This window comes from Capsicum annuum, chromosome 2 (assembly GCF_002878395.1).
Source record: "Capsicum annuum cultivar UCD-10X-F1 chromosome 2, UCD10Xv1.1, whole genome shotgun sequence".
In the NCBI taxonomy this organism is placed as follows: Eukaryota; Viridiplantae; Streptophyta; class Magnoliopsida; order Solanales; family Solanaceae; genus Capsicum; species Capsicum annuum.
In genome coordinates, this window is record NC_061112.1 from 75,755,049 (window position 1) to 75,765,980 (window position 10,932).

Consider the following 10,932-nt stretch of genomic DNA (forward strand, 5'->3'; position numbering starts at 1 on the left):
GAGAGTGGCAATAGCACCAAGAAGAAAACACGTCAATGCATGATGATTTTTCTTGTTCGAAGTGGCATGAGGATTGGTGCAGTTGGAAGTGGCATAAGATTTGTGTAGTTGCAAGTGGCATACGGATTTTTGTCGCGGGAATTGATATAATCAAAATAACACAAAATAGTACAACTGATGAAGAACGCCATAGATCCGAAGTAAAGAACATATCTATAAATAATATTTTGCCTGTTAGAGATATATCCAAACAATCTCGGAAAGACAAAGAATTCCAAGCAACCAATCAGTCTTCCAAAGAAAAAAGTACAACTCACCAGCAAGCTCTAGCCAATGCAATAGCATTATTATGAGGAACCAAAGAGGATGGTCAACTCATCAATAGATTTCCCAAGCTTGAAATTAGTTGAAGAATCTAGCAAGAATTTAGTGAACTCATCAAGCAAATCTGGGTGATCGTTGAAAAGTACGGCAACCTAACCATTAAAAAAGAAGAAGAAAAGAAATAGTTACAAATTAAAACATGAAGATCATATAATAATATTTGTGTATCCAAATTAAAAATGGTTTATCACCTCATGGTAGACTTCATAGCTGTTCTTATGCTCCTCCCTATACATCTTCAAAATGTCTAAGAAGGATATGTACACATGATCATTGTTTCGGAAACGTTCCTGCATGAAGTGACAACCCCAACAATTAAGTTAAGGACTCGTGTTATCTATCTATATTTGTACTATTTATTAATGATCAAATTGATTAAAGATCCGGTGATGTTAGGAATGCAATGAGTTCTTAATTAATCAGAAGTTCATTCTTTCTTTGTCTGACGACATAATTAAAGGACATAATTAAAGCAGTAACTCTCCTTTTAAAATTCTCAATAAGAAATATTTCAAAGTACACACTTTTTCTTGTTCTTTTAGTCTAAATATTAAATTTGGAAGACAAATGCTGAAAATACTACTGCTTTAGAAACAAATTTTTAGAGATATACGTTTAATGCATGCAGATAATAAAAAAAAAAGGGAAGACAATTGTTATTGAAATCAGAAGGCAGGAGAATAACCTTTACTTTCTCCACAAAGCGGACAGCTTCTTCAAACTCAGTTTTACACTTCTGCCCTTTGTCTTTCTTTTCTCCCTTTATTAACTTGGAATTAGTATGACCATCATTCGACTTAGTCATTACACCTACAAGATATCCAAACAAAAGCAGTAAACCAATCAAAATGGAATCACATATGTATTATGTGACACAAGTTTACAATTATGAAGTTCAAGACTTACCAGCTCAGTCATAACACACTATAAATTTATTGAAACCCTTCATAAGATCAGGATATTTTCCAAGTGTATGAGCAACCTGAAATGAGTAGAGCATGCTTTCAAATCTATGATGCTTAAAAAACAACCACCAGACTGACTTGCATGCATCATTTAAAAGACTTTAGTACCACGGAATTCTGTAAAAATAGGATTCAGTAACCCTGTTTCTTCCTTTTGTTGGTCAAAAGAGAGGACAACATACCCAGTGAAATTGAGATCTAGGGAGGGTAAAGTGTATTATGTAGATCTTACCCCTACATCTTGGGAGTTAGAGAGGTTATTACTAATAGGCCCTCGGCTCAAGGAAAAGTATATCAAAGCAGATTGAAAAAGAAATGACGGAAGTGAAATCATGGCAATGTATTGTGGAAATATGACAAAGCATTACGAAAAAAGGAATAGTAAAATAGTGTAATAATCTAAGATCAAGAGATGGTGGATAGTAACAAAAATCAAAAGAGAGGACATGTTTAGCATAAATAGATCTATCCCAAGTGACATAACAATTTTGCAGTAGCGACCGGTAGAGCAATCCATATTGCCCACAGCAATGGTGCTTCAGCCTTTTTAACCTTTTTTTCTCAATTGTTGAATTGAAGTTGCATAAAAGAAGAACTGACAAAGTGTCTTCCCACAGAGGTCGTTGTAGCTTTTGTAGTAGCAAAACTTTTCTCTTCATGATTGGGTGTGGCCGTGTGGGTTGTTCAGTGTACTGTTTTTCTAGCCTATGCTTTGCATGAACATCAACCAAACCATAGATAGCAGTAATTATAAACAAAAGATTACCATCATATAGGAGCAAAAAAGATAGATTAGATGCACTATACACGTATCAAACTTTGTAACTGCTCCCTTGTGATTATTTCTCTGCTGTAAATACGGAGGCATTTTACGAACGCCTGATAATCAGCTGGACTTTGCAGTCTTCCCTTTACCACTTCACAAAAAATAAATCCTTTACTATATGTATCTGCCAAAAGCAAATCCTATTAAAAGCATACTAACCAAACTCAGCAACATGGTGCTAAAAACAAATACATATACATCAAGAACATCACCAAAAACGAAGTGAAACAGACTGAAAATAAACCATGAGCATTTAGCAACTCTTAGGGAAGAATAATAATAATTATCATCCTTTAGGTTTCAGCATGTGACCGGACGTTAAAAAAGGAGCGCTTGTAATTTTTTTTAATAACCGTGGTGTCTAGGTCAGCTTTCGCGCACCTTGACTAAATGCACGAGATATCTACCACCTCCCACCAGCAACAGATATCAGCTAACTCTGTCTACCAAGACGAGGACAGATGGGAAGAATCACCTAGTATTTTTATGATATTATAGAATATTAATCATGAAAAATTCTGATGTCTTCCTGGAGATTGTTTTTAAAAAATTTCAATTGCCATCTTGTTTCATAATGACTTATAACAAAATAAATGAAATGAATCATAAAATCAGTTAAGACTTTTTCGGCTCATTACACCTGCATGGGATCCCAACTGCAAACCAGGAACCAATCAAAATGAGTTATATATATATGTGAGACACAACAATTTTTCCATCATGAAATTTCAAGACTTACCAACTCGCTCATAACGCTCCAAAAGTTCATTGAAACCCTCTACAAGATCAGGATATTTTACAAGTAACTCAGCAACCTGAAATTGGTAGCATGCTTTCACATCAATGATGCTTAAACAACAAGAAGTCCGACAGAATCCTGTAAAAACCGGAATTAGTACCGCTGTTTTTCACTACTGTTGGTCAAAAGAGAGGACATGTTTAACATAAGTGGCTTTAATACTGCCTACAGAGAGCCCAACCAAACCACAAATAATAATATTATAAACAAAGATTATTGTAACATTGGAGGAAAAAAGGCTTGATCAGTTGCCTGATAGATGTACCAAACTTTGTAACTCATTCCTGATATTACTCTTGTGCTATAAATATGGAGACATTTTAAGAATTCCTGGTAATTAATTGGACTACGTACTTGCTCTTTTACCTTTTCACAGAAAGTGAAGCCTTTGCCACACGAATCTGACAAATCAAGCAAACCATATTAAAAAGCATAACCAAATTCAGTAACAGTATGCTAAAAACAAATGCATAAGCCAAGAACTTTACCAAAAAATTGAAGAGAAACAACCTAAAAAGAAACCGTGAACATCTAACAACTTTTGGGAAAGAATAGTACTAATACTCAACCTTCAGGTTCAGCGCGTGGCTGGAATTTAAAAATGAGCACTTGCGATTCACACTGAGTTAAAAACATACTTACAAATAGATTCCTTTTCAATCAGTGTCATCACCAAACCATAGAGCTAACGGTGGAAGATTCTAATTCAGCACATCAGATACAGATCCAGACAATGCTAACCATGAACTCACATTTCAGGACATCTTCAACCTCCGGGAGATATTTCATTTTATCAGTCTGATGCTGCTTGCTTAGGTCTTCTTTATTCTCATTATCAGGTTCTTTATAATCCTCATTATGAGTTCTTCTGTCTCTATCTTCAGTGGTTCTTGAAGTTCTTGGCAAGAATCTAGAGAACTCATCAAGCAAATCTGGATGGTCATTGAAAAGTACAGCAACCTACACATGATATGACAAATGGTATTAAACTTAAAACATAAAGATCATCTATATTATTTATGTCTCCTAATTTTAAAAAATTATTACCTCATGGTACACCTCATTGATTGCCTTGCGCTTCTTCCTATACATGTTCAAAAGGTATAGGAAGGATTTGTACACATGAACATCACTTTGGAAACGTGCCTGCAGGAAATGATAACCCAGAAAATAAGGACTAAAGTTCTCTAAAGAAGAAAAGGAAGACTTATATTTTTTAACAGAAAGGTAACAAAAATGTAACCTTTACTTTGGTCACACAGCCTATAGCTTCTTCAAACTCAGTTGTTTTCTTTGGAGACCTATCTTCATCCCTTAGGGTTATTTCATAGCCATTGGGCAAGAAAGTGTTGAATCCAAGGATCAATCCAGAATACCCCTTACGAGAATTTCACTCTTGCTATGACACCAACAGTATCAATCCTGTGAAGAAAAATATCACAGACTTGTGGAATAAATCCCATGTAATTCATCAAATCTGAATAGGAACAAGAATGACATTAGGCAAATTAAAGTAGCAAACCTTTTAGCCTTGAAGTCTCTCAAAACATCAAGGAATATGCTATTCTTATGCTTTTGGCTTTGAAACATGCCCTTAACTTCCTTTAAATATGACAACGCATCAATAGCTATCAACTTTGGGTTATTAGCACCAGCTCCGTCAGCACTGCTGCCATCATGACCTCCGCCACCCAGACCACTTCCAGGAGCTTGTGATTGACAATACCTAATTCATCCAAGAAAGGAACAAAAAACTATATACATCAGAACAATAGCCATAAGTAGCCAGTCAAATACATTGGTGCAGAACCAAGGGTGTGGTTTAACAGTCGATGGAGTGGGTGAAATTATGGGAGACCATAACTCAAATTCCAATAAAGACAGAAAATGGGATTATCAACTATACTTGAATAGAAAAACCAGCCAATCTACTTGGTCTCCCGTAGTAACTTGATAAATCTTAATATTTGAGATGCTCACAAACTTATAATGTTCTTAAATTAATACATACATTACATACATAAAAGTAGTGGTTAAGTTACATTCTGATTTTTGTGATCCACTTTAAGCGAATACTTAGGTTAGGTTAAGCTGAAAGCAAAAACCTTGGATAGTGCATTCATAATTGGTAAAATCCCCTTGGTTAAAAGTATAAGAACAAACCATAGTATACGAATAAACCATATAAGCAGGGGTTTTGTTGCCAATTTTTTTTTTGTTATCGTAAAAATCACTAATTTACTAATTAAAATTATCAAGAATTCAGAAAATCAAAACAACTAATTTACATAAAAATAAAAAAGTGAAAAGAGCTTACAATTCTCCGATGGAAGAAGTAGTTGGCCGCTTAAATATAACGTTACCAGATACATCGGCTCTCAATCGCCCATGCTGCAAAAATAGTACAACAACAACATGATATAAGAACAAATAACAATCTCTAGAAAAAATTAATCAACATGAAGAATTATTAAGGATCCGTTTAACCATAAAAATTATACAGATAAAGTGAAAGATTTGTAGAATCTATGGTCAAATGCTACTGAATATCTATACCTGTTTTACTACCCTGTAACGGCGGAGAAAATGATGTGGTAATTACCCAGTAACATCACTATATATATATATATATATATATATATATATATAGATGGAGGATTGTATGCTCCTTTACTTACATATATTCTTGTAAAGGGCTGGGCCGGCTCGACTTGCCTGTATTTAGTTCGTTTTGCTAATTGGGCTTGACTCGCCTCGACAATGTAAGAAGCCTGATTAAGCTCGACTCGATTGGGCTTGCCTAGACACCCATACCTACTACTATTATAATAACAGGGAATGAATATTGCATATTTCTTTTCACCATCGGCAAATGTTATTAATTCTTAATTGCTTCTCTTTATTAGGTATTTTATAAAATGAATTCATAGGTACGTGTATTGTGCATGTACCTTGTTTTAATACAAAAAACTTATCATTAGTGAAGTTCCTAGTTCATTTTCCTAGTTGCAGTACATAATGACTAGAGGTTGACAAAATTAATTATAGGTGCAAAAGAAATCATCTTCGAAGTTATGACGTGCGTTCACTTGATCTAATATGTTGAAATTGATGTAATGTATCTATAAGAAAATCTCTATGAAATTTAACGCAAGAAAATCATACAATCATTCAATAATTTGACGTAGATTTATAAGGAGGGTCAATCGAGATCACGGATTAAATTTTTTTTTTTGATAACCATGGTGTCCGAGCCAGCTTGCGCGCACCTTGACTAAATCCACGGGATACCTGCCACCTCCCACCAGCAACAGGTTACCAGATAACTCTGTCCACCAAGGCTAGAACAGATGGGAAGAAAATACCTAGTGTTAGTGTTTGTCTCTACTGGAAATTGAAGCTGAGACCTCATAGTGCTCATCCCAACTTCATTGAACCACTAGGCCACACCCTTGGGTGCATCACAGATTAAAATTTATAAAACCGCCTATTGTTGTTTGGTTGATTGTTACCTACTCCTTTGTCTAACTTTACTTCTACAATACCACAAAAAGTATTACTCACCAATGCTCAGTTTTGCGAAGGCCCTTCGAAGATTGACCTTTCTTTCTTTTCTTCTCGCGCTGATTGTTCATATATTCATTTCGTTCTGGCTAGCGAAATAGATACATTCTGGGAATTCTGAATGATAGAAAAAATAAAACAATAAACATCTACTCCAATTCATTAGATAACAAAAAAATGGCATCTAACATTTTTTGATCACAAATTTACACACACCATATATCAACTAAAAATCACTGATTTATCAAGAATTGAACAAATTCACCCATAAAATGCATCAAAACAAGTATCTACATAAAAAATAGAGTAAAGCATTTTGTACCCCCTAAACTTGACCAAATTTGCTACGAGACACTCCAAATTCACGGGGTCCTAGTACCCCTGAACTAAATTTTTTTCAACCTTTTTAGCTGATGTAACATTTTTTTGTCAATCTTTTAGCTGACGTGGCACTCATTTTATGCAATAAAGGTGCCACAACAGCACAAAAATGTGACAAAAATACGCTAAAATTAAATTAAGGAGATAATAGGGACTCATGTCAAGTTGGGGTGTGTCGCAGCAACTTTGACAACAATTTGAGGGGTACTGAATGCTTATCGCCAAAAAATATACATATATACCAAAGACAAACAATTGAACAGAACACAACGAGCTTACAACTAGGGTGGGCATAGTATGGTATATATCGAATACCATACAAAAACCAAAATTTTATATACCGCGGTATGGATGTTATGGTATTTGGTATGGTATTTGATAGGAGTTTTAAATTATTATGGTATATGGTACTGTATTTGGTATTTATCGTATATCGTATTTGGTACCAAAGTTTTTTAATAATATATAAAACTCAAATATATTATATTTAAGATTATTAAATATATTTATATGTTATCCATTAGACAATTTGAACATAAAAGTAACTTTTACTCAGAAATAAATTTTTTGGAAAGCTTATTATTTCGAAGTACTATGCTTAAATTTAAGTAATGTTGTTCAGAGTTTGTATCTTGGATTACTCAACTGTGATTAAAATGTTCTTTTTATGTAGATGATTCACAAAGATAATTGTTAGTCTGATATGATTGTGACGTTTTTAAGTTTTAAAGTCATAGTTTTTCTATATGAATATATGTAAAACGAAATTAAATAAAATATGATTACCAAATTATCGTACCATAAAATATGAATTTAAAAATACCGAACCATACCAAACTAATTTGGTATGACAATAGTATTGTTCTTTTAAATATCGAAAACCAGAGTTACCCCGAAACTGAAAATACCATACCATACCATGCCCACCTACTTACAACTCCACGAGAAGAACTAAATGGCGGCTTAAATGGAGGCGGAGTCATGCTGCAAAAACACAGCAAAAATACCAACTTATACAATCAAAAAACACCCCAAAAAACTGTTTTTTTTTTTCAAATTTGAGATTCTCCTCGGATTTTCTGAGGAAGAAAAAACAAAAGTCTTAATAGATCTATCAACAAAAAAACACAAACAAGTTTAATCAATTCTTTAGATCAGCAAAAAAAAAAAAATTTAAAACTTCTTTGATTCATTTTTGCTCTACCTTATTCCTCTTTAACTCCTCTAGGACTTGCAAGACTTCAACACACACAAAAGTTTGAGAAGCATAGAGGTAAAAGGCGAAGAGGTGAGGGAAAAAAAATAATTGAGAAAAAAAAAGTTGTTGCTGTATATCTTTTGTAACGCGAGAAACAGTTCATATAAAATAGTAGTTGTCAGTTTATTGACTTCAAACTTAGATATTTGATATTTGTTTAAATAATAAAGATAAATATAATAATTAAATTTAATATATTTTGTAGAATTTATTTAATTAAATTTAATTTTTATAAAAAAAATAAAATCGATCGATATTCATTTACCATTTGTGTAAATTGTAATAAAATAATATGATGATATAGATATAAAAATAATATAAATAAGTCTAATATAAGTTGTCTGACACTCATCTACTATCTTTATAATTTTTGTCCTGATTTTCTTACTAAATTTAAATTTTTTTTTGGAAGGAAAATAAAAGTAACTATATACACTCATCTACCACCTTTATGTTAGAATTTTTGCCCTGATTTTCTTACCAAATTTAAGTTTTTTTGTCCTGATTTTCTTACCAAATTTAAGTTTTATTTTTCTTGGAAAGAAAATAAAAGTAACCATATTTACTTTTACTTTTCTTGAAAGAAAAAATATAAAACTTATTCATGTTTGGCTAATCTCTTTCTTGGAATAAAGGTTTTGGAACCCTGTAAATAGAAGACTTCTCATATCATAACACAATAGCATCCACAATGTAGTCTTTAAAGAGTCTTTGTTTAGGGGCTCCCAATAGGTTTAATATTTTTCGATATTAGGTTTTATAATATGTAGGCCGATTGTCCAAAACATATAATAATTTAATGCTTTTTAGTATTGTTTTCTTTGTCGTCTAATTTATCACCTCATGACTTGCAAATTTTAAGCTTTCGCATGATGCCCTCTTGATTTCGAACCTAACAAGTGGTATCAGAACCTACGGTTCAAAGATCCAATGATTTGGTAAAACGAGGTTGAAGACAAGTTCAAGGAGGAGGTTCAAATAAATTTGCAATCAATTTGATGATAATGAAGATTTTTGTCCAACTACATGTGGAAAACAAGTTTCAATTATATTTTCAACATTCCTGCTGCTACATCTTTAAAAATAAAAGCAAAATATTAATTTTTAATCCATTTTTAACCATAATATTTTAAACTTTATTTTTAATCTTGGCAAACAACAGTTATGGAGATTATATCAAGAACAAGTTCATGCATATGATCTGAAGAAGGTGGATAATGTGAAGAAAATCAAGCCAAAAAGGGGAGATTTGTTAGGATTTTTGTCCCGATTTTCTTACCAAATTTAAGTTTTATTTTTTCTTGGAAGGAAAATAAAAGTAACCATATTTACTTTTATTTTTTCTGAAAGAAAAATATAAAACTTTTTCATATTTGCCTAACCTCTTTTTTGGAGGAAAGGTTTTGGAACCTTATAAATAGAAGACCCCCTTCTCATATCATAACACAATAACATCCGCAATGTAATCTTTAAAGAATCTTTGTTTAGGAGAGATTTCTTTCAATAGGTTTAATGTTTTTCGATATTAGGTTTTATAATATGTAGGCTAATTGGCCAAAACATATAATAATTTAATGCTTTTTAGTATTGTTTTCTCTGTCGTCTAATTTATCACCTCATGATTTGCAAACTTTAAGCTTCCGCATGACGTCCTCTTGATTTCGAACCCAACACTTTAAAGTATAACAAAATAATACGACAATAGAGATATCAAAATAATACAACTAAACTTTACCTTTACACCGAAAAAATTCTCAAAACAGAAATATAAAAATAATACAATTAAACCTAACCTTTGCCTAAAAAATTTCTCAAAGTCGACTAACATTCATCTAGCACTTGTAATCTATGACTTGTAAACTACAATAGAATAATACAATAGTGATCACAACGCTTTCATTTTGATGAAAATAATATAAAAATTTTGACTCTAAAGAATGACTTGAATGAAAACAAAGAAGATATATATATACACACATATGTTAAATTCTATTACGTTGACAAAAATAGTGAAGAAGTTGAGGGTTAGAAAATTAAACATTCATCAATCTAGACATGCAATCGAAGCAAGTTAGATGAGCATCAATCATATTTTCCAATAAGTAAATCAGTTTCTTCTCTAGTTTAACGTGCATCTCAATATTTATAGAAGTATTTCCTTAATAGAGTCCTATTTTTAGAAGTATTTTTCTATTCTATTTTAGGAGTATTTTTCTAATTGATCGAAAATATTAATTGATTTCTTCCATATATTTTAGGAGTTTCATATATTTTAGGAGTTTAACTAATATAATAAAAATAATTAAATAATAAATTGAAGAAAATAATGAAAAGACAGTTTTGTCTAAAGGGAGCCTTTTAATGAATGACAAAAAGTTCAAATCACTTTTTTAGGGGCATTCACATTTTTAATATATTAATATAATATATTATTATTAATATAATATATTAATACATTAATATATTATAGATTATAGATAAATAAACGTCTTTTGATTCTCATATGTATTCTAAATTATAAATTTACATTATTTAGAATATAAGTAAATTTTAGGAATTAATGGTTATAAAATATTTCTATGCTGTTATGAATAATCTTTGTATTATCCTCATCGGAATACGTTGATAAAGTTATTATTAGTTTCTCTTTTCCTTTTCCATTTAGAATATAATTAAAAAGATTCTGAAGAAAATTTACTATACAAATTGAAAAATAAAAATATCATAATTTTAAAGAAGGCAAGGAAAATAAAGA

At 31.8% G+C, this 10,932-nt stretch overlaps 1 protein-coding gene across 1 annotated transcript; it reads right to left on the reverse strand.

Moving 5' to 3' along the window:
* Window positions 1-3,623: 3,623 nt before the first annotated feature.
* On the reverse strand, window positions 3,624-4,116 carry LOC107860932 (paired amphipathic helix protein Sin3-like 5). Its single transcript, XM_016706367.2, has 2 exons — window positions 4,022-4,116; window positions 3,624-3,934 (listed from the first exon to the last, which is right to left on the reverse strand). The coding sequence occupies exons 1-2, from the start codon at window positions 4,064-4,066 to the stop codon at window positions 3,689-3,691; spliced, it is 291 nt and encodes a 96-aa protein (XP_016561853.2). The 5' UTR covers window positions 4,067-4,116; the 3' UTR covers window positions 3,624-3,688.
* Window positions 4,117-10,932: the final 6,816 nt, after the last annotated feature.